Source organism: Sparassis crispa (assembly GCF_003851025.1).
Source record: "Sparassis crispa DNA, contig_000005F, whole genome shotgun sequence".
NCBI lineage: Eukaryota > Fungi > Basidiomycota > Agaricomycetes > Polyporales > Sparassidaceae > Sparassis > Sparassis crispa.
The window spans coordinates 2,095,135-2,120,590 of NW_020939752.1; the positions used below are offsets into that span (position 1 = coordinate 2,095,135).

The 25,456-nt window shown below is 53.8% G+C and overlaps 9 protein-coding genes across 9 annotated transcripts; 5 read left to right on the forward strand and 4 right to left on the reverse strand.

Annotated features, from left to right (window-relative positions):
- Positions 1–1,108: 1,108 nt before the first annotated feature.
- On the reverse strand, positions 1,109–2,666 carry SCP_0606990 (hypothetical protein; the record flags this gene model as incomplete). The annotated part of the gene is made up of 3 exons (XM_027759831.1): positions 1,109–1,302; positions 1,352–2,548; positions 2,654–2,666. 3 exons carry the CDS (start codon positions 2,664–2,666, stop codon positions 1,109–1,111), a joined length of 1,404 nt encoding a protein of 467 aa, XP_027615632.1.
- A 210-nt stretch (positions 2,667–2,876) lies between these two features.
- On the forward strand, positions 2,877–6,678 carry SCP_0607000 (hypothetical protein; the record flags this gene model as incomplete). The annotated part of the gene is made up of 7 exons (XM_027759832.1): positions 2,877–3,002; positions 3,054–3,273; positions 3,323–4,443; positions 4,492–5,502; positions 5,552–5,688; positions 5,734–5,843; positions 5,897–6,678. 7 exons carry the CDS (start codon positions 2,877–2,879, stop codon positions 6,676–6,678), a joined length of 3,507 nt encoding a protein of 1,168 aa, XP_027615633.1.
- Positions 6,679–6,894: 216 nt separating this feature from the next.
- SCP_0607010 (hypothetical protein) lies at positions 6,895–7,305 on the reverse strand (the record flags this gene model as incomplete). The annotated part of the gene is made up of 1 exon (XM_027759833.1): positions 6,895–7,305. One exon carries the CDS (start codon positions 7,303–7,305, stop codon positions 6,895–6,897), a length of 411 nt encoding a protein of 136 aa, XP_027615634.1.
- Positions 7,306–7,458: 153 nt separating this feature from the next.
- On the reverse strand, positions 7,459–10,261 carry SCP_0607020 (hypothetical protein; the record flags this gene model as incomplete). Its single annotated transcript, XM_027759834.1, has 8 exons — positions 7,459–7,881; positions 7,939–8,109; positions 8,162–9,126; positions 9,173–9,352; positions 9,404–9,519; positions 9,569–9,694; positions 9,744–10,039; positions 10,088–10,261. The coding sequence occupies 8 exons, from the start codon at positions 10,259–10,261 to the stop codon at positions 7,459–7,461; spliced, it is 2,451 nt and encodes an 816-aa protein (XP_027615635.1).
- A 519-nt stretch (positions 10,262–10,780) lies between these two features.
- Positions 10,781–11,370, forward strand: SCP_0607030 (hypothetical protein; the record flags this gene model as incomplete). Its single annotated transcript, XM_027759835.1, has 3 exons — positions 10,781–10,878; positions 10,932–11,137; positions 11,192–11,370. 3 exons carry the CDS (start codon positions 10,781–10,783, stop codon positions 11,368–11,370), a joined length of 483 nt encoding a protein of 160 aa, XP_027615636.1.
- Positions 11,371–11,680: 310 nt separating this feature from the next.
- Positions 11,681–15,718, forward strand: SCP_0607040 (hypothetical protein; the record flags this gene model as incomplete). Its single annotated transcript, XM_027759836.1, has 12 exons — positions 11,681–12,229; positions 12,277–12,385; positions 12,472–12,562; positions 12,914–13,169; positions 13,218–14,036; positions 14,092–14,436; positions 14,490–14,635; positions 14,688–14,963; positions 15,000–15,079; positions 15,132–15,323; positions 15,373–15,484; positions 15,532–15,718. 12 exons carry the CDS (start codon positions 11,681–11,683, stop codon positions 15,716–15,718), a joined length of 3,162 nt encoding a protein of 1,053 aa, XP_027615637.1.
- A 90-nt stretch (positions 15,719–15,808) lies between these two features.
- On the reverse strand, positions 15,809–16,015 carry SCP_0607050 (hypothetical protein; the record flags this gene model as incomplete). The annotated part of the gene is made up of 1 exon (XM_027759837.1): positions 15,809–16,015. The coding sequence occupies one exon, from the start codon at positions 16,013–16,015 to the stop codon at positions 15,809–15,811; it is 207 nt and encodes a 68-aa protein (XP_027615638.1).
- Positions 16,016–16,075: 60 nt separating this feature from the next.
- SCP_0607060 (hypothetical protein) lies at positions 16,076–16,231 on the forward strand (the record flags this gene model as incomplete). Its single annotated transcript, XM_027759838.1, has 1 exon — positions 16,076–16,231. The coding sequence occupies one exon, from the start codon at positions 16,076–16,078 to the stop codon at positions 16,229–16,231; it is 156 nt and encodes a 51-aa protein (XP_027615639.1).
- Positions 16,232–16,810: 579 nt separating this feature from the next.
- Positions 16,811–24,538, forward strand: SCP_0607070 (hypothetical protein; the record flags this gene model as incomplete). The annotated part of the gene is made up of 9 exons (XM_027759839.1): positions 16,811–16,978; positions 17,027–17,311; positions 17,364–17,514; positions 19,836–20,081; positions 20,135–20,148; positions 20,200–20,596; positions 23,305–23,666; positions 24,252–24,371; positions 24,431–24,538. 9 exons carry the CDS (start codon positions 16,811–16,813, stop codon positions 24,536–24,538), a joined length of 1,851 nt encoding a protein of 616 aa, XP_027615640.1.
- Positions 24,539–25,456: the final 918 nt, after the last annotated feature.

Sequence of the window (25,456 nt, forward strand, 5' to 3'; positions counted from 1 at the left end):
TTCTTATCCCAGTGCTCGGCCCACTAGCAGGGCATATTACAGTGTTGTAACCGTTAAGCAATGGGCCCACCGCCACAGGTCAGAGGGTGGGCTGACGCCAGAGCATGTTATCGCCATCGATGGGCCCACTGCCAAAGTATGATCAATGAGCAGTGGGCCCATCGCCACGAGTGTAAGATGACGGATGGGCCCACCGCCAAAGGTCAGAGTGTTGGCCATGGCCAGAGCATGTTTGTCTGAGCAATCAGCCCACCGCCAGAGTATGACGAATGAGATGACGGATGGGCCCACCGCCAAAGGTCAGAGTGTTGGCCATGGCCAGAGCATGTTTGTCTGAGCAATTGGCCCACCGCCAAAGTATGACGAATGAGCAGTGGGCCGATCACCCAGAGTGTAACCTGAAGGATGGGCCCACTGCCAAAGGTTAGAGGGTTGACGATTGCCAGAGCATGTTATCGCCAGCAATCGGCCCATCGCCAAAGCACCCTTAGTGAGGGCCTTACTGCAAGCACCCATGGGATAGGTCATCGCCAGGACATGTTTCCGCCAGCAATCGGCCCACCGCCAAAAGCCAGTGGGTTGGCCAACGCCAGAGCATGTTATCGCCAGCAATCGGCCCACCGCCAAAGGCCAGTGGGTTGACGATCACCAGGATATGTCATCGCCACCAATGGGCCCATTGTCACATACAGCCCTGCAGTTTCCGGGTGCATTGGTGGTGATGACGTGCTCTGGTGATCGCCAATCCTCTGACCTTTGCCGGTGGGCCCATCACTCACCAGCACTCATGGCGGAGGGCCAATTGGTGGCGAAAACACGGCTTGGTGATGGCCAACCCTCTGACCCTTGGCAGTGGGCCCTTTGCTGGCGGAGCGATATTCCCATGCAGTGAAGCTTTCACTCAGGTCCTTTGGCGATGGGCCAATTGCTGGCAACAACATGCCTTGGTGATGGCGAGCGCAGTCCGCCCATCTCAAGAGTACACTGGAGGAGCGATGGGCTTTAGAGCTTAGCGATGCAGAAGTGAATGTATCCATTTTGTACTGGTATACAAGCTGTTACATAGCGGTCATATATTGCTAACACCAAAACGCTCAAAGACACTAGTTCAGTTGCTGCGATACGCCTCGCCACGAATGTCCCTCAGAATGTACCCCATTTGGAACACGGTCGAGCTGGCATTGAGGTTTGCAACGTGCATATCCTCAGTGAGGTTGAGCTCATGCTGAAGACGTACAATGCGCTCCTGCAACATGGCGCGATGACGACTAACTGCAAAGCTATCACCTTCGTTATCGTCCACTATGAATAAGGTCAACATCAGACTGAAGGTTGCCAGGGATGCACTCACTGGAACTGTCTGCCTCTGCTGCGATCTGCGCAAACGATCTACCGAGGCGGGCCACTTGTGAGCCAGAAGCGGCATTCGTCTCTCCAGGGACTGCCATTGGCAGCAGCTGTGTGGTATCTGGGAATAAGCCTGGAACCTGTTCCCAATGGGTGGGACGATGGATCGGCAGCTCATCTGGAAGTGCTGCCAGACTTGGCATCCTGGAAGTAACAGTGACTGGCTCGATGCTGCCTTTCATATAGTGAATGACAGGTGCATCGTGGCGGAAATTGCTGTCATCGAAAGTGCGAGCTGGCGAGTGAGAGGGCGCCGATGGCGGAGGTGGTGGACTTAAAACATCGTCCAACAAAGGCCGCCTCTTTGGAGGCGAAGTGCTGGGACTATTTAGCCACCGGACCTGGCTACGCACAGGCGTCGCGCCAGGGCTGTCTATCACCAGAGCTCGCCGTCGTCCTGGCGTGGCAGGAGGACTATTGTCAAAGTCCAGCAGTTTCGGCACTGGTTCCGCGTCAAGTGTCTCGTCCACCAGCATGCCCCTCGCCATCGGCGTACTTGCTTGACTATCGAAGTGGATGGATGTACGTGGTGTAGCGTCAAGGGGCTCAGCGATGAGCGATCGTCGAGGGAGTTGGGAGGTGTCAGGAGTGCGAAAGTCGAAAGTGTGAGCTGGTGGAGGAAGGGGAGTAGCTTCCAACAGGGCACGTCGAGGGATTGGCGAGATGCCAGGAGTGTCAAAGTCGAACATTCCACCGGGCGCAGTGGGGGTGGAATCTGAGATGAGTGCACGCCTATGGATTGGCAAACTGCCACGACTTTCATCCCAAGCTGGCGCCAGAGGGTCAGGAATAAGTGCGCGACTTCCCTCCACAGGCGCCACAGATCCAGATGACGCCTGTACCTTTGGCGAGGCGTGGCGGTGAAGATGCTCATGTGACGAGTTGGATGGTGCAAATGGAGCCGCCAGGGATGGGGTAGTGTGGCGGGGCGCGAGGGGTGTCTGAGAAGCAGAGTGGAGAGGCAAGGAGATCTGGGCAGATCCAGGAGAGTCAAGGAGATCCGAAATGAGTGGACGACGGGGCTCAGCGATACTATCCTCCTCATCCGACTCGCCCATCGTAATGTCCAGCGTGTCAGGAGGTTCCGCGTCACTGGCCATGGCAGGTAGATTGTGGCGAGCAGACAAGTCTTCGATCAGTCCTGGATCGCGGGAGATCAGTTGTAGAAAGGGGATTGATATGACATAGAAAGGTCAGATAACATCACAAAGGAGTCAGATTCCACAAGGAGAGCAATAGAACTTACTGTTGGGAGCCATGAGAACTTGCGGCAGGTCACACTGACCTTGAGAGACTTGAGAAATCGCGCAAGTCCAGCGATCACGTGCAAAGCACGTGGTCGCGTGGCGTGTGAAGTTGAACTTGGTGCAGATCGCGTCTGCCAGCTCATAGCGTCGTCTGCTCCGCCTCTGCTGTACTGCAACCTCTGCTTTTGAAACACCCTCACGCTTTCTTCTGCCAAGCTCGCCATGACTCTGGATATCGACCCCAACTATGTTCTGCAGGCCGCGCGACTGACGGCCATTGTTGCAGCGGCGCCTCGCCAGGATGACCCTCGCTATTCGGACTGGGAGGCGAGGATTTACCTCGAAGTGGTAAGTCATCGGTCGCAGGTCTGGCATACCCTCACCGAATATGCCACACAGAGTCGGCTTGAAAAGAGTTTCCCGCAGCCCTTGAAGTCGTTGAGGATGCCTGGCATCATCATCAGTGCATTGCTGGAATTCACCCGGGCGTACCAGCAGAAGGCCCTGGCGCGGCTGGACCACATATCGAACGACAACGAGAGGATATACAAGAGGTACCCTCTGGCTGTGCGCGAGTATGGGGAGTGTGAGGACCTGGGAAGGCAGTGGTGGACTGAAGGTGAGTCACAAGCGTTGTGAGGCGTCAAGCGACACACTGACTGCACCAGATCCATATTGCAAGCTGCCACCGGTGAAGAGTATGCTAGCGGAGGGCTGGGGCAATGTGCCAGCCGATGACGACACCCAGGGACGTGGCGAGGAGGACCTGGCTACCGGGGACCTCGTCACCAAGGGGAAAGGCAAGGAAAGAGCTGACAACGACGTCGGGACAGGCATGGTGGGTGAGCGTATCATCCACGTGGAGGTGGGGGAGGACAAGGGAAAGGGCAAGAGCAAGGAGAAGGCGCAGGGGAAGGCGGCGCATGCGATGAGCGAGGAAGAGAATGGGGGAGAGGGAGAGGGAGAGGGAGAGGGAGAGGAGCAGGAGGGCGAGGACAACGATGATGCCAACAGTGACGAGGACGACGATGCCGACAAAGATGATGATGATGAGATGGCGGAAGATGTGCCAGGTGCAGGCCAGCCCGAATCCATTGAGGTTGATGCGGCGTCACCCCCTCCGCCAACTGCCAGACCAATATCAATCTCGCCAGCTGCCCCATCACTCCGAAAGCGCAAGGCGGTCATCACAGAGTCGAGTGAGGAGAGTGAGAATGAGGAGGCGGCTCCGAAGGCGAAGCGGATGAAGCCGATCGAGGTCGCAAAGGAGAAAGGCGAGGCCCCGACCACCTCTGGCCGAGCGCAGCGTGCGCAGAAGAGGATGGCGCAGACCGAGGTGGAGGGCTCGAAGGTGAGCACGAAGAAAAGCGGGAAGAGGAAGGCAAAGGAGTCAAGCGATGAAGAGGAAGTACCGACCGTCAAGCCGCCAAAGAAGAAGCATGCGACGAAGGAATACAAGAGCAAGGAGTTCATCGAAAGCGAAGACGAGACTCCAGCACCACCTTTCAATCTACCCGCCAAGACCGCAGGGGACTGTAACGATGGTGTTGCGAAGACGAACGCCCCTGCCAAACCTGTCAAACAGACAACGAGGATGACGGCGACACCTCATGTTGCACCGAAGGCAAAGGCGAAGGGGAAGGCAAAGGCGACGGCGAAGGGGAAGGCGACGGCGAAGGGGAAGGCGACGGCGAAGGGGAAGGCGAAGGTGACGGTGTCGCAGAAGGACATGTGGAAAAAGACGTCCACCCGCGTGTCTGACTTCATGTGGGCACATGCAACAGATTCGGTGAGTAACGATCTTGTGAGACATTGACCTGTGCTAATGTTCCTGCAGCTCGTCCCTTGTGTTGGCTGTCAGGAGAAAGAGTGGCCATGCAAGCTCAACACTGCCAACTTCGGTCGCTGCCTCGAATGTGCAGCACGAGGCGTCAGTTGCAGCATCGCGCCGAGGAACACAGATGGCGTGCCCCTGCGAGGAAACTCACACACCGCACAGCGTGAGTTCCAAGAGATGTGCGCAGTGCTGGTGGTAGAGGGCAAGCCACTGCCCACGTCGCCACCTCCATACGACGTCAAGGTCGACTCCGATGAGCCCGACGGTGCAGAACCCATGGTCATGGGAGCGTCAAAGCACAAGCCGCCGAAGAAGACCAAGACGCGCAATGCTGCAGCATCCAGCTCCATGGTCAAGGGTGGCGAGGAGGTCGAGGCGACGAAGCAGAAGGCGACCGTCACGCGCTATGAAGCCAATGCTGAAGGCGAGGCCTCGGTGGAGAAATTGTCGAAGTCCAAGCGCGCCACCAAGTCCGCCACCGCCACTGGAGCTGTGGCTCTGTCCAACTCTGGCAAGGTCGCCAACTCTGGCGAGGTCTCCAAGTCTGGCGCGCCTGCCAAGTCTGGTGCGGTCGCCAAACCTGGCGAAGGTAAGAAATCAGGACCCAAGCCAAAGCCAGTGAGGAGCCAAAACTCAGGTGCGCAAGATGGTGGCGAGGTCACCAGGACCTCAGTACGTGAGCCGGATGAGGTCCCACCTGCCAAGTCTGTTGCGAAGGAGGGCGGGCAGACGACAAGGGTGGCGATGGGAGGTCGCTCAGGCCCAATGGTGCCCGTGATCACCAGGAAGGCGAAGGCGAGTGCTCCCAAGGCAGCAGCCAAGATGCCTCTGGCGGAAGGCGATGGCATGGAGGAAGCCGCCAGGCTGGCAATGGAGGCGGTGCGGGCTATGGCCTTCCAAACAGGGCCAGCTGCTCCGCCGCAAGCTAGCAGCAGCAAGCGCATGCTGACACCAGTCGCCGACAAACCAGAGGATGCGCCAGAGTATCAGGCAGAGGTGGCGGAGGATGAGGTAGGCAGGACATCTTGTCGCAGCTGGAGTCGATGTAACCATGAAACAGCGTGCGTCCTTGGAGCGGCCACACGACAATCGGCGGTGTTCGCTGCTGATGCCCCATGAGATGAGCGCAGGAGCTGCCGAGGTGGCACAGGAGGTGACGCCCTCCCTGGAGATATCCAAGGTGTCGAAGGGAGCGAAGTCCTCCACATTGGCGAAGGCAGGACATCTCGATGAAGGGTGAAGGCCAGCTAAGAGGGGCGCCCCACTGGACCGCAAGGCAGCGAAGAAGGAGGCGGAGGCAAAAAGGGATGCGAAGGCGAACCGCCTCAGAGCAGTGCCTCCGACCAGCAAGGGTAAGTGCGCCCGCCACAGCTTCGAATCCATGCAGCACTGACCAGGGATACAGCACCCCACTTGCGCGACGTCCAGCGAGTGTCTACAGGAAGTCCCGCTCCGGTGAACGAAGGCGACACCCCCAGTGGCGAAGAAACCTCGCAGTCATCCAACGATGACTGCGCGAATTGTGCCGAGTTGCGACAGGAGTTCCTGGTGCACAAGGACGGGATGGAAGTCCAATTCCAGGAGAGGATGGCGGACCTCAACACCATCAAGGCAGAGATCACAGCGGCGCTCCAGCGAATCAACCCGCCATCCACATTTCAAGAAAATGCCTGGAGCATTCGCGAAGAGGTCAAGTTGGCGATGGAGGAGTTTCGCAGGCTGGTCACCATCGAGCTTCAGGAGAGCATGAAGTTGGCAGTGGCGGACCTCGTCGCCAAGCGACATTGCCTGCCAGAGCTCAAGGAGAAGGTCAACAGGTTGGAGCAAGGCGCGAACCAGACGGTGAGCCAAGCGGACGTCGACAAGCTGCAGGGCGAATTGGCCGACCTCCGTCATTCGATGGAGCTCCAGGCAGCGCGGTCAGACAGCATGGAGAAGGAGCTCAGGTCTTCGGCGGCAGAGGCAATCGCTCAAGCGAGCAAGCTGGAGATAGAATTGGCGCTCGCCAAAGAGGATTCAATGGCGGTGGCGACGTCCGCTTTGGATGAAGCGAAGAAGGTGGGGAAGGAGGTGGCGACGGCGAGAGAGGAAACCTCGCTGGTGGCGAAGTCTCTGGATGCATTCCGAGAGAAGGTCGACTCCGCCATGGTCTTCACCGCCTTTCGCCCAGATAGCCACAATGTGTAGTCATTAGAGTATTGATATACATGCTTTTTAACCTAGCATGGAATCTCCATGCACTCGATTCGCCACTGCCACTCCAAGTCAACTGAATGCCTGCTGAAGTTCTCGCCAACTCCCCTCGCCATTGCCACCATCTCCATGGCTTTACCTATGTAGATCTATGGGTCACATTAAACAATGTGGAAGCCTACGAGTCTACTTTGAACTGGAGTTATATTGTCAAGGTCTGGTGCCGCCACTGCGGGTCTTGCGACCTGCACCAACTTGGCCACTCTCTTTCACTTTGGTGGCTGCTTTCCCCAGACGGACCGGCTTCAGCTTGGTTTCTCCCTTGTCCTTGACCTCCGGGGTCTGAGGCAGAGCTCGTCTTCGCTTTGCGGGAGGCTTGTCACCATCATCCGAGTCCTCGGCCCTCGCATTCTTCTTCCTCGGCGAGGCCACTACTAACTCGTCCCGAGTACCACGTCCACGCTTCCGAGGTGGCGGATTGTCTTCGCCAGAGCTGTCTTCGCCATCGGGCTCGGGACGTGCTGGTTGACGTTTCCGCTTTGGATCAGGAAGCTTCTTCAAATCCTTCACAGCTCCTAGTGGATGCTGACTGCGGGTATTCTTGGCGGGCGACTCATCCATCGCTTGATGCTGACTGCGAGTGATCCTGCCGGGGATATTACTCTGAAGGGCATTGGTGATCGACCTTCCCTGGAGCGCTTTGGCTTGACCTGACGGACGGTCTTCCGTGGCTGCGGCCTTCCTCGTCTTAGGTATAAACGGAGGCGGTGATGGTCATTCAGCACCACTGCTAGGTATGGACAAGTGTGCATCGTCCTCTTCGCCATCGTCAGAGGCCCCACCACTGGTCTCCTGGCTCGGCCCTTCATCTCCTCCACTTGGAATGATTGGTTTGTCAGCCATGGGGGCAGGCTGGTGAGCCTTGTGAACTTTGGCAGCAGTAGCAGCACCATCGTGAGTTCTTGCAGAGGCATCACCTTCCTGCTCCTCCTGGCCCCCAAGGCCATCGCCACCTTGTGGGGCACTGCGTATGGCAGGCTTGCTCACTGGCTTCACCATGGCATGGGTGACGTTCCCTTCCACCATGTCCAAGGTAATGATCTTGCAACAGCGAAGCAGCTGCTCTACTGTGTCAAATGAGATCGCCGAGTTCACCACATAGTCAGGAAGGTTGGTCGGTTCGCCCTCCTCAATGAACTGAGATCATGTGAGGTCCCTCAGCACCATACCAATCACGAGTGCAGATTGTTGTACGCCCTGTGGATGTAAGAACCGATATTTTGTCAGCCATGGTTTGTCGCCCAACCAGTTCTCGACGATGTCAAAGTTGTCCACCGCATGAAATGACGGCGGGAGGTAGCGCTGGCCATACGACCATTCGCTCCAGGGAATCGGATCATACCTGGCGAAACGATACACCTGGGGCTATATGACGGATGATCAATAGTGTATATGAATCCCCACGAAAGGAGCTCACCACAGTTGCAATCTTGACTTGCTTCAGCATATCCTGGTATCGCGGTTCGACGGAAAGGGTGGCGAGAAACACGTCTCTCCTTTTGACAAGGTGGGGCACAGTACTCCCCACAGTACTCCCGCCAGTGAGACGTGGGGCTCGGCCTTGAAGCTCAAGCCTGAGCTCCTTTGTACTGGGCTCCAGTTCACTCCATGCTTCATCGGTCTCCTCTGTGTCAAATCTGTGCAGTTCGCCCAGAGGAAGGTCTTGGAGACCTCGCTTTGCCTTCGTCTTGGCACCGCCGCTACCACTCGCTTGAGGTGCACCGCCATTGTTAGCCTTACGTCCATTGGTGGTGGCGACTGCCTTGCCCTTCGCTTTATTCGCAATCACGCTCTCGCCATCCCCTGAATCTTCATCGCTGGCCGTATCTTCTTCGGAAGCCATGCTGGGTATATCTGGCGAACTCCGATCAGAGTCTTGGCTGCTTCTGGCATCATCTTCCGAGTCGTATGCATCTTTCGTCTTGCGTTTACGCCCACCACCTTTGGCTCCGCCAGGGGCCGCTTTGCCCTTTGTCGCCTTCGATGCCGCCTTTCCCGTGACCTTGCGCACAGGTTTACCCTTCTTCTTCGCCTTCCCCGCCTTCTTTGGTGTGAGTGCTTCTTGGACCTCATGTTCAGATCCTTCTTCTAATGCCTGTGCTGATCCGTCAAGTGGTGGAAGAGGATCATACTTGGCGGGAGCAGCTTCGCCATCCTTGTCGAAGTACTGGGTGAATCGCATGGTCTGCTCAGGTCCATGTTCCTCTTGGCGTGCCCGCCAGTGGTCGAGGAGGGCACGAACGGGAACACTTGTCATCTTTGAGGGATCGATCCACTGGAAGTTCTCAGGTAGCATCTCCGCTGGAATAACCTCATTGATGTCGTCTATGCTGTTCAGCTTTGTCCATGGCGACTTGCAGTTCCGAACACCCTTCGCCAATGCTGTAAACTGGTCAGCATCTCTCAACATCGAGTGGGAGTGTCATACCGTAGTGATGATTCATGAAGTCTCGAACTTGTACCTTCATCACCTTGAGAGGCGCTTCCGCCATACCTTCGGGCACCGACGGGAGCAGAGGAAAACCGTTGGCCGTCAACTGAATCTTGTCCATGGCCCGCATGCAATTGGCAGGTGTCTTCTTCACCGTCACCGTAGTCTCAGTCACACCTAAGGAATCAGGTCAGTGTGCCAGCGACAATGCAACTGAGGTCTTCTTACCGTATTCGCCTTTGGCCCACTCAGAGAACACCTTTGCTAGAGGCTGGTAAGCACGCAGCCACCCAGGATAGGCCCCGAATGGAGTTCCATTGGTGATGGCGTGGTTGACCTCCACCCTTCACTCGGGGGTTAGCAGATGGCGACAGTCGGACGGTCTACGCTCACATCTCTACCTTCAGACTCCCCGCTTCCTTCGGATATGCTAGCATGAATGCCATGCGAATGCCCATGGTGTCCCACATAGTCTTGGCAAACTTCTTCAGATATTGCATCATTCGCTGCTCCCTCAGCCTGTCTTAGGTCAGGATTTGCCTTATGCTACGTGACAGGAGGTACGCACTTCATTTTCGTCTTATCATCCAGAGTGCCATTGCGCCAACTTTCCGCCTTTTCCTCATACACCTTCTGCTCCTCCTCGGACAGTTTTGCCCATTCGGCACTCCGTGCGACTCTCCACACCTTGGAGACATTGCAACCCTTATCTGTCGCGAGTGCTCGTGCGGCCTCAGTCACCTTGTCCCTCTCCAGCGCATCCCACACCTTGAAGGCATTGGGCTTGCCAGAAACATGCATACGCTTTTTCGTCGCTTTCTCCTGCGCATGGCGGGCGTGGTTATTGAGCCACTCTCGGATTTTCTGCGGTGAGAGTTAGTGGGGACCTCACAGACATGAAACACTGCTCACAGTTTCCACAATGATGTCGTCATAATTTGACGTGTCGACAAACTGTGTCTTCAGCTTCTGGCGCAAGCTCTGAACCAGAGTCTTGCGTCCCTTGGCATCTGCCGTGTCATAAGACCGCAGCTTCTCAGAGAGTATGGGCTGATGCTCCGTCAAAATTACAAATCTCGCCGGCATGCTTTCTCGATGTCGAGGATGAGATTTTTGTGTTGGGGCAGTGAAGGGGGTCGATAGTTCAACGGGCAGCGCTCTGTCCATTTCCTCGTCGGCCGCCCACAACTCAACATGCACGTGCTGATGGCCCATTTGGGCTTACACCAATTACCCTCCTCGCCATGGTGTGTGGTGACTGCTGAAGCATTGTATGTGTATTTTTCGCAGTGGCGGGAGGTGGTAGTAGGTATGCACTAGCATTCATGCCTGGTGAAAGGTAATGTTGAATGCCGCTTCTATGGCAGAGCACACCACGCCAACTTCATCTCGCGAATGCTGGGCGGAGGCAATCTGGCGATCATCTGCATGCCAATCTGTGGGATAAAGGGCTTCCTCGGAGTTAGGCTCGGCCAATTAGATGGCGGTGACGAAGGGCCCAGACATGGCGGACCACCCGGCCCGTGATCCGGCATGGCGGCATCAAGTCCGGCTCGGCGGCATGATGAACATGTGAGATGTGCAAGGGACGTGCTTGCAAGCAATATGCAGGCAGATGAATGCATACTGTTCTTTGCCATTCTGGCCCCTCCTACATTCTTCCCTGCATCTGCAAGCCAACCGCCTGAGCCCGCCATACACCTGTGCGTTCCTTCAACCGATGCATGCTGTAATCGTCCCATTGATTGGCAGACAGTATCAAGATGAGCAATCTGTCACCCATGCCACTGACCGATCAGATAGCAGGAGTCTTGGAGCTCATGTTCCGCCGAAAGCTCCATCTGGCCGCTCATGCAGCCCATTCTGCGCCATCTATAGAAGTGCCTCCATCCATGCCATCCACCCTCCTATTGGAGTGCAATGGCATTGCAGATGCTCTTGTGAAGGCCATCCGTAATCCTGGTAGTCATTAGTCTTGCCGCAGGTCTGATCACACTGATCACGCCATTGTAATAGTAAGGCTGCAGTGGGACATTGATAGATATTGTGACAGCCTTTCAATTCAGCCCACGGGGCAGAATGAAGTCCTCGAGGCAGAACTGGAATGGAAGTGGCCTTCTCCATTTGGTGAGAGCGAAATACGCATAGACCAGCCCGCCACCCTCGTGGACATGCACAGACGCATCTTGGCTTAGATACTTCTAAGAGTGTTGATACCAGACCGCCAGGTGAGTGGCTTGCCCAGCCTTGCGCTGTGATCTGACAAATTTGTCAGACGAAGATGCTCCAAGTGACCAGGGCCCTACACCCAGCAATAGCAGCCAGTAAGCCTTCCAGCACCACCGCCAGTTGGCGACACAACCCGTTGTACTTCTTGCCTCCTGAGGAGTGTGCCCAATTCCCAGCGGGCTCCTTGTGTCTCTCGCCAGGTTGGTTCTAACAAGTAAGAGAGGTGGGTCTCCTCGCCATGCCATTTGCCTTGCATCTGGACAGCCTTTGCAGCATATGGAGTCTGGGAGGCTGGAGACCTCCGCCAGCCTGAAGCTTGAGGGCGGAAGAAGTTGGCTGCGTGATATTCATGACTCCTCCGCATTGCTGGGCGCCATCCTGGCCGTCGTTCACCCAACACTATATGCCGCAGGATGCCAGTGCTTGGGTTTGATCCAGCAAGACCCAGAATTGCGAGAGATGGCGCTGAACTGGTCGTCGCCATTCAATGCGCTCCAGGTGATCGCCAACCGGGAAACTCCTTTCCACCGAGATAGCAAGACAAGATACACCTTCTACGACCTGTTGGCGACGTTGGGCAACTACACTTGCGCGTGGTTGAAGTTCCCCACCATGCGTGTCGCCATTGATTATAGTCCTGGAACTGTCATAGCCTTCTGTGGAAAGGCGATTCGTCATGGCGTCACTCGAGCAGATGGCGAAAGGCTCGTCTATGCATACTTCATGCGAGAGGGTGTCCAGAACAGGCTAGGCATTCCGGCGCCCCACTGGATGCAAGCTTCATATTACGCCTCACACATTGGCATGTGCACAGTTCATCACCGAGTCTGCATTCCTAACTCAGAACAGGTCCTAACTGGCTCGCTTATTAGAGGGACATCATGCCAAAGACTGATGGAGACGAGAACACTATGCAGGGGATGGAGACTGTCGATGGCAGCTTCATTGGCGGGATAAAGTTGGCGGAGGTGATGGCGAAATGTATGGAGTCTCGAATTTCCGAATCCTAGCTGAAGGTTGGCGAGCGCGCGGTATGAGTGCGCATTTCACATCTCGACAGTGTTCAGCTCAAGGTGTAGTTATCACTGATGGCAGCATATGGTTGGCGGACCTCGAAGTTGGCGGAGATGGTGGCGAAATGTGTTCGGTTGAGAAGTTGTGAGTGCTAGTGGGGCAGATGGCGGCAGCATTGGCGAGCGCGCGGTGCAAGTGCACGTTTCCCTTTTGAGTATTATGCTACTCCGAGTCAAGGCAAAGTTAGCACCGAGAGCGACATACAATTGGCAGACCTCTCGCCAATATGGCATCCTTATCTGCATAACACTGATATGGTGCCTAAAGAGACCACGAGGTGATAAGGCCCAGGCATTGCAGCCATTCTTAACCACCTTGATGAGTAGTCTGGTGGGCAGCAAGACCGTGTGTGATTTGCACGTGTTGTGCGATAGGGACACAATGCTCATCGATTGGCTTGGAATACGACTCCCCACTGACCTGAACCATGAGCAGACGCAACAAAAGCAGGCTCGTTGTAGACCTGGATGACGAGGTTGAGTTTGTGACCAAGGTAGCTAAGCAGACCACTAGGGGAGTACGCTATGTGGACGTACCTTTGCCCATGCCCACGGGTTCAAACATGCCATCGCCTTCCAAAAGTCCATCGAAGGCTCCAGCTTCAGGCTCCTTGTTTAACTTGGATGATGGCGACGTCCTGGGCAACATAGGTGTGCCGATTCAGCTGGATCCGGCAGCTCAGAAGACAAAGGTGGGCACTCCCGCCATGACCATCTGACGGTCTGACCATGCGCGATAGACCCAGAATGACTTCATGAGGGACTGGATACCCCACCGTGATGACTATCTTCATGCCATTGTCGAGATGGAAGCCCCGCCTGAGCCCAGAAACTGTGCGGAATGCAAGGTTGGCGAGGGACGGTGGCGATGCCTGGACTGTATGGGCAGACCGCTCACCTGTACTGACTGCTGTCGTAACGGCCATCAGCGTGCTCCTTTCCATCGGATAGAGCATTGGCAGGGTCAGTATTTTGAGCCAGCATCACTGTATTGGGTTGGCGTCTGCATCCATTTGGGGCATGGTGGAGATCCCTGCCCTCTGGGCGCCTTCACAGCACATAACAACCCTGCGCCGGTGGTGGCCCCGGGGTCCGATTTCTGGAATGCCTCCAATGAAGACCTAAATGCACATGATGGCGAGGTCTCAGATGATGGCGAGGTCCCATTCAACTTTGCACCTCTGGCAGGCACCCTTGACGGTGAAGCAAGGCAAACCGACGATGCTCCCGATCCCACTTGGGAGGAAGATGTGCCACCAGTGCTCTCCCGGCCACCTCGCCGTGATAGTTATGGGAATTGGATCATAGTCATTGTCGACATCTCTGGTGTTCACCATATCGGCGTTGACTGGTGCCAGTGTGAGATGGCAGTGGAGTGTGACATGCAGCTTCTTCAAATGGGACTTTACCCTGGTACCGTCAAGGATCCCCATACCGCCTTCACATTCGCCGTCCTCGACGATTTCCTTCTGGAGAACAAAGAGTGCAAGACGGCGGCATTGAACTACTACAGCAAGCTCAAATGGGTCACGAGCAATGCCTTCCCTGGCACCATTCCCGTAAGTGTTCACATGCATTCCCATGGCCCAACCGTTCATGCCAGTTCCTCGCCAGGACCGTTATCGTGAGCTGATGCGGGTGTCCCGCCAATGGCGCCAACTCAAATATCGCAAGTGGCACGGCTTCTCACACGATGCCCTCCGTCCTGTGGAGAAGGGTGGCCTCGCCATCTTTTGTCCCGCCTGTCCCCAGCCTGGGCTCAACCTGCCTTTCGATTGGCAAGCGGATCCAGTGCAGTGGAAGTTCAAACACGGCTTTGTCATGGATGGCAATTTCAGTGCAGAGCACATGAAGATGAAGCACCCCGAGGAGGACGTCGCCCTTAGTAACGGCCAGGCATTCATGGTCGGCCAAGAGGATTACAAGGCTCATCTGGCGGTGGCCATGGAGTCGCATCAGGTGCGTGTCTGGCTGCACGTTCTTCTTCCGCCCTTGACTCCTAAGCCCACCAGCGCTCCACTTGTCATGAGCACCGCGCTGTCAATCAGGCCAATGTGGATCGCGCCAACCTTGACGCCACAGGAATCGGGGCCACTGCTTGCACCAGACATGGTTTCTTCGTCCCTCATACTGTCGTCGATTTCCAGAAGGGAGAAAGGTTCGCATATGTCTCTTGTCATAATTCATTCTCACCGATGCACCCTCTGCAGACAAATGAATATGGATTACTCTCTCAGCAATGCGCTCCTGACCCTCACCGGTATCACCCTCGTCCTCGTCATGTACGACATCATGTGCCAGTATGGCGTCCATGTCCGCAAACGTTTCCGCCACAGCGCCTATCTGAGGATGCCCTTCGAGCTCAAGATAGACCAAGGCATCGGCTTGTTTCATGTGCACGGACACCAAGATTGCTGCTTCCAATGGTTCTCGCCCAACTTTATAGTTGGCGCTGGTATGGTCGATGGCGAGGTCATCGAGACCCTGTGAGCACCCACAAATGAGGTCTCAGGCAGTACCAGGGGCATGACCCGAGCTCACCGCCAAGAAGTCCTTGACGATCACATGAATGACTCCAACTGGAAGAAGACGACTCGCATGGGTGAGCCTGATTCCTCCTTCCCTATTTGCCACCTGCCTTATGCTGCCTACAGTGCTAACCTTGATGACAAAGTGGAAACGCGTGCTCCTGGGCTTCCCAAGAAGCAAGGAGTCCTTTGAAGCTTTATCTGCATCCACAGATGAGGAGGTCCTTGAGGCATGGCAGAAGGAGTACGACGACGCTATGGAGGCTCGCCAAAATGATCCGAAGATTATGGACACCTTCGATGTCCAGCTCAGGAAGGGTGAGTATCCTTCCATCGTCATGTGGCATGTAGTTGACATGAATGCAAGCCCCGGGTAAAGACCTCACCCAACTCAGACTGGCGGGTGAGGAGTCCGCCAAGGGCTTGGAGAAGGGCACCGCCGGATGGTTGTCGACTGGCCTCAAAATTCAAGAAGCACAGTGAGTTTGCCTCATCTTAACAAAAATACAGCTCTGACGGCCTTCAGGCTTAAGCTTGCGAATGATATCCGCAAGGCGGGTCAAAATCCGAGCGTGGCGGAGGACCTCAAGACTCTCGAGCGCCATCAGCACCTCGAAGTCAGCATTCTCACATTCCAACGTCGCTCTGAGAAGTTCATGGGAAGGTTGGAGGACGTTCCCGCCATGGAAGATTGTGATGATGGTGCGCTCTGAGATTCCTTGGATGAGAATCCTTTTCAAATACACCCGGAGGACGCTGAGTATGGCGAGGATGCGATTCCACCCGAGCAAGCTTCCTTGAATTTACCTTCGCAGATCAGATTCGTGGCCGCTGTCGCCAACGGGCTCCAGACCCTGGCGGCCCAAGAGTTGGAGTTGCGCAAAGGCCTGATGAATGACATCCTCCACGAGCTTCGCATGGTGCTTGGACTGAAGTCTTACCTCTACCGCAAGAGGGTTCGTCCCGCCAACAGCATCGGAACCATGACCCATGCACAGGCGGAGGTTCATGCTGCCGATCAGACCGTCTTGGCCTGCGCCAGGCTCTATTCCGCCAACTGACGCGCCATTATGCGCTTGGACGCCACCGATGAAGACTTGGCCCTCTATCGCCCTTTGGATAAGAAGGACCTGCACGTGAAGACTGCCGTCATCGAGGCTAGCACCTCCAGGCTCAGGAACGTCAACCTGGCTTGGTTCTGGACCATGGATGTCGCTGGAGATTGAGGTTCATCAGAATGGATGGACGAGTGTTCGTAATTGTCTGATCAATCTCTAGGCCTCCTGCTAATTTACCCTCCAGTCTATAGAGTGAATTGGCTGCGTGCCAGAGCTCGATATGAGAGATGGAGGGAGGAGCGTGTCTTGGTCCACTCAGAAATGGCCTGGACCATAGCCACCTTCAAGCGGAATGTGGAACGATGGGCTCACTGGCTCGAGATGACGGATCCTTCCTGGCAGGGTCATGTTTGCTATGCCGCCAGGCAAGTGAGTATGTGGCGGACCTTCACCAGCCACGCCACTGACGCCTTCAGCCACATCCTCGCCCTGGACATTGAGGATGAAAGGGCGGGCGATGAAAATGCGCTTTGAGTCAGGGTTCACTGGGGTGTACGCATATTCATGTTTGCTATATCGATGTAGTGATCGTCATGTATGTAATTCCTACTCACCAATATCACATTTGGCGAAGTGACCTCCATCCTCACCTGAGGGCTTCATCTCGGCATGTGCTCTCCAATCGCATGACATCAGACATCAGATAAGGTCGATCAGATATCAACCTCAGCTCATCCACTCACCATCATGTCTGCCCAGTCTTCAACATCAGATGCGCGCCCCTGCCTGTTCTCCAGAGGGAGGTTGCAGTTGGAAGTCTACACTTGGAGGATCCAAGAAGCTGTTCTGGCACTGGAGCCTGACCCAGATCACTTCACCAAGGTCCATTGGGAGGAAGGCTTGCGCCGGGAGATGGTACGCCTTTCTTGCTGATATCGCCTGACCCTGCTGAGTCCTGTGCAGTTCGCCGTCAGGGGTATCTGTGGCGACCTCGCGTTGGCGGGTCATGCTGACCATATTGACCATGGCGGAGTTATCGCCAGTGTCCTTACCATCTGCACTTTCAATCGCGAAGTTCTGCGCCCCATCAGCATTGACGTCAAGGCGATTCCACGCCCCACCACCCTTGTTCCTCATCCTAAGAACCTACTCGAGGATTCACCCGACTACTGGTGGAAATGGGATCGTCAGGTTGGGCTGGCGGGGAGCCCTATGGAGGCCTGGTGGTACAAACTTGGTGATCCCTGGGTGAGTGGTACGTTCCAGCACCTTACAGTCTTGCTGAACCTCGAGAACATAGGAGAAGGTGTACACCGTCTCCGAGTCTACACTGGTGCAGCTTGAACAGCTGCATGTTCACGTCGCGAACCTCACTAGTTGGTTGCACGAGAGGACAGATCAGAACCTGGATGTGGTGCTGGAAGAGCTGCAGGAGGCGACGCGGCAGCTGCGTGAGTTAGGAATGTAATCGCCCAATGCCAGGCGTCCGTTCGTGCTGTAGTGTGTCGAATATAAGGTTGTCATGTCTTTGAACCTGGGCAATGTACCTGGTGTGGTAAGGCGAAACATAGTAGCCACATACTCTCCTCAGGAGGGCACATCCCCAATGGTATCTGATGCATGGCTCGAAAGCCAATGCCACATGGGAGAGTTTGGCGAAGTCATTCTGGACTGCATGTTCAGATGGCGAGTGATATCCACCACAGTTCGCCAACCCTACTCACGGTGGAAAGGACCGCCATTCGTCTCCACATACTCTACCCAGAAGGGCACATCCCAAATTGTATCTGATGCATGTCTCGAAATGCCGATGCCAATTGGGAGAGTTTGGCGAAGTCATTCTGAACTCCATGTTCAGATGGCGAAGGATATTCGCCACAGTTCGCCAACCCTTCCCACAGTGGGAGAGAGTGTGATACTGCAAGGAGAGCTGATAGTGAGCTAACCAGAATTGGAGGGAATGATGGGTGGATTACGTGGAAATTATTGGCCGGCGGTAGCTCCATCATTGCCCTGTTAGGCGGTGGATCAATCACTGAAAAATATGCCCATGGCGGTTGACTGATCGCTGAGAACTACACCTATGGCGGTGGGCCGATAGGTCTGAGCAAGAGGTGCCGCATGAGCAACGACTTGGCGTCGGAGCCCCCTTCTTCTGTGGTGTCCTTCGGCTCGTACGCTGATTTGCACATGTCCGCATCCTCGTCTACTTCGTGCTCTTCGGTTGACTTCGGGTACAATCCGTTCACTTCGTATGGTCTACTTCTTGGCTCGGGCAACCAGGTGTGGCATCCGCCCATGCTTCCCCCTGACCAATCTCCACGTTTCATACATCTGCCCATGCTTCCCCCCGACCAATCTCCATGTTTCATACATCCACCTATGCTACTCCCTGACGAATCATCTGATATGTTCCTTCACCCACCCATGCTTCACCAAGACAACACGGACACGATACGAGCCCAGTTGACAACCTAGGGCAAGGCAAATAACTCAGCTATGCCCAGGCTAGTCAGATATTTCAGGCGACCCATGCTTATGGGCTCAGAAATATACCTATGGCGGTGGGCCGATGGCTGTATAATAGCCCCGTGGTGGTGGGCCGATCGCTCAGAACACTACCTATGGAGGTCGGCCCATCGCTCAGAACACTACCTATGGCGGTGGGCCGATCACTCAGAACACTACCTATGGTGGTCGGCCCATCGCTCAGAACACTACCTATGGTGGTGGGCCGATGACTGTATAATAGCCCCGTGGCAGTGGGCCCATCGCTCAGAACTATCACCGCGGCGGTGGGCCCATGCCTGTATAATAGTAGCATCATGGTGGTGGGCCGATCGCTCAGAAATACTCCTATGGCGGTGGGCCCATCGCTCCAGCATTCCCTTCATCGCCATGAGCCGATCGCTGACAGCTCCTTACACAGACCGATGGGCCGACGTCCGCTGGCTGTCCAGTTCATGACAATGTCAGGGTAAATGGGAGTCCAGTTCACAAACATGACTGAATGGGCTGCCTCTGTGGCATAATGCTCATCCTCGTTCTTCATCTCTCGCTCAAGCTCCGCAATGCACTGTGCTAGTGCATGCTGCTTCACCTGGATCTCGAGATGCCTCACCCCAGCCTGCTCACAATCATTCGCCACCTCCGTGGGTGTGCGACGAGGCTTCTGTCCCTCGGCCTGGATCCCAGCAAGGATGCGGTAGTTGGGCTGAGCAGTCGCAGTGGATTTGCGTGAGTGAGTCGAATAAGACATGGTAAGTGAAAAGGAGTGTGAGTTTTCAATACTTCAAAGGAGTGTGATTAATGGGTAATGATGTCCGTCAAGGTTGAGAACACTGTCAACAATATTCGCGCTGGTTTTATATGCAGTGGTGAAGCATTGAGTGAGTTCCCTTATCTCCTAGTGACGAGATTGCTGATGAAAGTGGTGACGATCAGTGGATATGAATTAAAGGGTGGGCTGGAGTGAAACAGGGGAACCATGCCAGGCCATGTGGGCCTACGGTTCAAAAATGAACATGCCGGGCAAGTACTAGTAGGAAAGCTAAGGTCAGGACTTTCTTACTTCCCATGCCACATATCACTCATTTCTATTGCCACGCAACCACTCCAACTCGATCATCAGACTATGCAGAAATCTGACGCTCCGAGATGCCTCTGTAGCCAGGTGTAACAATTCATGATTATTTCTGAGCCCCTGTGTTTCTTGCATCCATGCCTCCGCGCCCTCGCAAATTGCACATTGCATCACGTCTTCGATGCCCAGCATGCGGCAAGGAGTGTCGTAACTCCTCTGGACTCACTCAGCACTACAACAGTGCTCATGCACTTCCTCAGCAGCATGTGGTGCTGAACTCGGTACTGCAACAGGACGAGTATGAGTATGAAGAGCCTCAGAATTCAGGTCCACAGTTTTTGGATCATGAAGACTTTCCAATGGATGGTCCTGATGAGGATGACGGAGACGGGCAGGTGATGGAGCCTCAGATATTTGAACATGAGCTCCTCAACGGTACATTTTCCAGCTCGCCAAAGTGATGTCTGATATATTGTTTTCACAATTAGGCCGTCCTTGTGATGTGAATGGTAACTTCGTGGTAGAAGGCTCAATTCCCCCTCCATAAACGAAGGCCTACATGGACGATTGGACACCGTACAGCAGCCGCGTAGAGTTCGAGATGGCAGAGTTCCTTTTCAAACGTGACCAGATGTCCCAGTCAAAGATAAACACTTTGATGGCTCTGTGGGCCGCATCCCTCCTTCCATATGGTGCAGACCCACCTTTCGCTGATCACACTGACATGTACTGTACAATCGATGTGACACCGGAGGGTGGAATTCCGTGGCAGTCATTCACCGCGGCATACACCGGGACCCTTCCTAAAGGCAAGGTGCCATCGTGGATGACGGCCAATTATGACGTGTGGTTTCACGATCCTCACGCTGTTATCAAATCTATGCTCGCAAACCCTGACTTCAATGATGAGTTTAACGCTGCCCCTTATCGCGAGTTTACGGGGCCCGCAGGTCAGCGAAGGTACACCAACGTTATGTCGGGCCATTTGGCATGGAAACAGGCCATGCGTCATCCTTATACATTTTTTGGACTGTACTTATATTCCCACCATGCTCGCAGGTCATCATTGCTGCAGATGAGACTACACATAGTTCAATGTTCGTCCCAGTGATCCTAGGAAACGATAAGACAACTGTGTCAGTGGCGACGGGTCAGAATGAGTATTATCTGTTATATCTATCTATCAGCAACATCTTCAATAATGTTCGCTGAGCACATAGAGATGCCCTAGTTGTAGTCGCATTCTTGGCAATCCCGAAGAGTGCGTTCTTGTTTCTACTGTCACCATTCTACTTCTGACCATTTCTGACACCAGCTGAGCATAAGGATTCAGATAGTGTCCTGTTCAGGAAGTTCCAATGACAGCTCTTTCATTCAAGTCTGGCAACAATTCTAGACACTCTACGCCCCGCGATGTCAGTGCCTGAGGTGACGCGCTGTCCCGATGGTCATTTTCGGCATGTTATCTACGGTCTAGCCCCTTATATCGCTGACTATCCCGAACAAGTCTTGGTCGCATGCATTGTTTCAGGCTGGTGTCCAGCGTAAGTGTGTACTGTGTTGCCACAAAGTACTCAGTTGATGACTTCTTCTTGACAGATGTCTGAAACACCGAAATTGTCTGGATCAAGACGAGGGAGGTGGGCGACGAGGATGAGAGCACACTGAGGAACTCATTCAGACATTCGATCTTGGCGTATTGTGGGATGAATATGGACTGGTCAGTGATGTTGTGGTGAGTAAATCATTACACAAGATGCATTCATGACTGACATGTCTGTTGCCTTCAACTAGCCTTTCACGGCCAACTTTCCCCGAGCCGACATACATGAGCTACTTTCTGGTGATCTACTTCACCAAGTGATCAAGGGGACGTTCAAGGATCACCTGGTGACATGGGTCAGTGAGTATTTGACTCTAGTACATGGTAAGGAATGTGGGAAGGAAGTTTTAGATGAGATAGACCGTCGGTGGGTGCTTCAGCTCTTCTCACAGTCGTGTTGGGGCTTATTTCTCCATTATGACACTAGGATTGCAGTGACCCCTTCTTTCCCTGGTCTGCGTCGATTCCCACAGGGATGCGACTTCAAGCAGTGGACCGGAGATGATTCTAAGACACTTATGAAGGTAAGCTGTGTCTGCTTTTCACTTATTCCATGCTAGTTCTTGATTATCACCTCGTCAAGGTTTACTTACCTGCTATCTCCGGCCTTGTCCCTCCGGATATGGTGCGTGCAATTGCTGCATTCCTCGAGTTCTGCTATCTAGTTTGCCATTCAGTCCACACGGAAGAGACAATTGCATGAGTTCAGCACGCTCTGGAGCAATTTCACCAATACCGAGTGATATTTCAAGAGACAGGTGTCCACGATGACTTCTCTCTCCCTCGACAACATTCTCTTGACCACTATCCGCGACACATTTAGAACTATGGCGCACCGAATGGTCTTTGCTCATCTATCACTGAAGCTAAGCACATCAAAGCCATCAAGGAACCTTGGCGACGGTCAAACAGGTATAACGCACTCGGACAGATGTTGCTGACAAATCAGCATCTTGACAACCTAGCTGTATCCCGTGCCGACTTCACTGCATGAGGAATGCTTCAAGGTACCTGTCTTTCTGAAGCTCTACTTGCATTGGAGATCCTCGAAGATGACGAGGCCGTCGAAGCACCAGAGGATGACGAGAATGACAGCGAGAGAGAGGAAGAGCAAGACAATGGTGTAATCCAAGGGCCCCACATACTGGGTTCAGTGACGACTGCGATGACACCGTAAGTGCAGATTTGTTGTTTGGTGACATGCTCATGTCATATCGATGCCACACAGAGCGTGGATACTCAGACGACATTACGGAATTAGGTTTGCACATCGACATCCCACATCTCTCCGATCTTGTCTCATCCTTCTTATATGATCAATCCCACCCTAACCACCCACTTCAACCTGAGGAACCTGCCCCCACCTTGATCGCCTGCATGTCTATCATTCTGCAGTTGCCACCTTTTATGCACCCAGCGACCTTTCTGGTGTCAGCGGTATGCATCGTGAATGGATCCGCGCGACGTCTTCATGAAAGTTGGGTGCACCTCAGTATGATTGTCTCTTTATCGAGACAGATTCATCTCGAGAGGGCATGCGGGGGCTACATGCTGCTCATGTCCGATTATTCTTCTCATTCAGGTGGCGTGGTGTGGATTATCCATGTGCCATTGTGCAATGGTTCTCACCGGTGGCTGATGAACTGGATGACAAGACAGGCATGTGGATTGTTGAGCCCGAATATGATGCAGATGGCCGACGTTCGACCGGAGTCGTTCACCTTGACTGTGTGCTACGTAGCGTGCACCTTATCGGAGTCATGGGTAGTGACTTCATACCTGAAGGGCTCTGCTTCTCAGACTCCCTGGATGCATTTCGGGTGTTCTATGTCAATAAATACGCTGATCACCATGCCCATAAAATTGCATTCTAGAATCTCGGTGGCACAACTACTCCTGTTCCTACCCTCTGCAGACTACCGCACACTTCCCATGCTATATTCCCACTGGCCTTGATCTTCGTCACCACGCGTCCTCGCCATGTCAAGCCCGTGCACAACTCCAAGTTGAGCAAATAATGAGCAGACAGGTGTCGAGGGCACCATCTCGACCTAGAACACCTCAAGCTCGAGCTGAGACATGCCCAGAAATCCACGGCAGAGCATGTGGAACGCGCCGACAAGTTGAAGAAGCAGAACGATGCCCTGGAATTGCGGGTGCATGAGTTGAAGAAGGCGGGCACCTCTGACCAAGCTGACCTGCGGGAGCTCCGTATGAAGCTGCGTGTCACAGAGCACGAGCGTGCCCAGCTCGCTGTGAAGCAGGGAGAGGCATGGCAGGCTCTGCAGGTGGCAGAGTCGAGGACGAAGCAGGAAGTGCATGAGCGAGGGAGGAAGCTTGCCGAGGTGGAGAAAGGGCTGAACTTGAAGAGGAAGAAGCGCGAACTCTCCGCCTGCATGAGACGTTCGAGTCTTAAGGTGATAAGCAGGAGATCGTCATCGTCGAGGATATGTTCTGCCTTAGTGCCACTGTCTTGGCCTTAATGCTGAACCTGGGTTGCATGTTCGACGAGACCGTTAAGGGCGTCATCGCGATCGAGCCACCGCGTCTCCCTTCCACTTCCATACCGTCGAGCCCGACGAGCTCATTGCTCCCATGGTAAATGGCATGCTGAGTGTCCTGTAGAGTACGGCTCTGCAGTCAAACACGTCGTCATCACGTCCTCCTGTGCCACCGTGCTCACTGTCTCACCGGAACTGCACATCTTGTTGTTGGGCTTCTGTACATGTATAATTCAACTGAGACCTGAATGTGGCGGTGTTGTCAGGCTTTGCTACTTTGAGTGATTGGATTGCACTTGGCAGGTATTGGGATACTTAGCTGGTCTGGTGTGTAAGACCTTCAAGGCGAAGCTAAGAGGCCAAGACAAGCCAAGGTGTTTCCAAGACGTTGAAGTCGGCCAAGACACGTGATGTTTTGCTGATACATCCGGACTATGTGAATGTGCATTCGTCTTCCTGACGGTAATCCTCTGATGTGTCCGCTGACTGTAGAGGCGACAGATGGGGTATGGCGTGCGTGCGCTGCAGGCTTTGAATTCCTTCTACAGTGGAGAATACTTCAACCTGGATGAGGTGTCAAATCTGGAGCATGCTTATCTTGATCCTGCCGCTATTGACAAGGTACGTGGCTGTGCATTGTATCAGCAAGGACGCGTCATGACAGTCTCGTATCGCTGCAGTCAACATCGCTGCTGACAGATCAGCCGATGATCCGCACAGCCACGGCGATGCCACCACTGCTGGAGATGCTCAATCACCTCGGTGTTTTGTCATCAGGAAAACCTTAAATTTACTTTGATCGGCTTAAGCATCTTATCTAAGGGGGTCAACTCCAATAAGGGAAACAAGTGTTAAATTACATTTTGAGACCTTTCTTGGCTCTACTTAGTCTATATTAGTAAGTAGAAATAGTAATTATGACATTAAGCCACCAGATAAGGCAGTTGAGCACGCATGTCAAGTCCGATAAGGAAATCAAGTGTTAAATTATATTTTGAGACCTTTCTTGGCTCTACTTAGTCTGTATTAGTAAGTAAAAATAGTAATTATGATGTTAAGCCACTAGATAAGGCAGTTGAGCACGCATGTCAAGTTCGATAAGTCAACTAATGTATATACTTGGTAAGTAACATAAGTTATTAAAGGAGTTGCGCAGAACAAGGACACTAAGTGAACCAAAGTGTATTGTCATTGGATTGAGCTTGCCCTTCCCTATGAAGGGAAGCTGAGAGTCATTCAATGCCTGGAAAAAGTTTTCTGCTATGCTAGTGTGACTGAAATAAGCCTGTATGCACATGATGCTGCATTCGTATTTATAGTATGGTAGTGGAAGTACATTCCCATTGATTAGGTCGCTGAAGCCCTGGAGAAGATCTATAACACTGTTAATGACTTGTTTGTGTGATGAGATAAGAGATTAGTGCTCACCGCATAAGACTGATGTGACTCAGGCTTCAAATTGAAATCTCAAATGAATGGGATGATGCACTTGAAGGAGAGCGGGCCTTCCAATATGCTTCCTTCTCTGCACATGTTGAATCAAATCATGACAGGATTTCGAATGCATGGTGGTCAGCAAACTTGTTGACATAGAAAGCCTGAAATGCGTCCAGAGAGTTCTCATCTGTGATATCTCGTGATATACGTGCATCGCCATACACGGGGATCAAGTGTGCGGCATGTATTATAGAGTTGAGATGGATTAC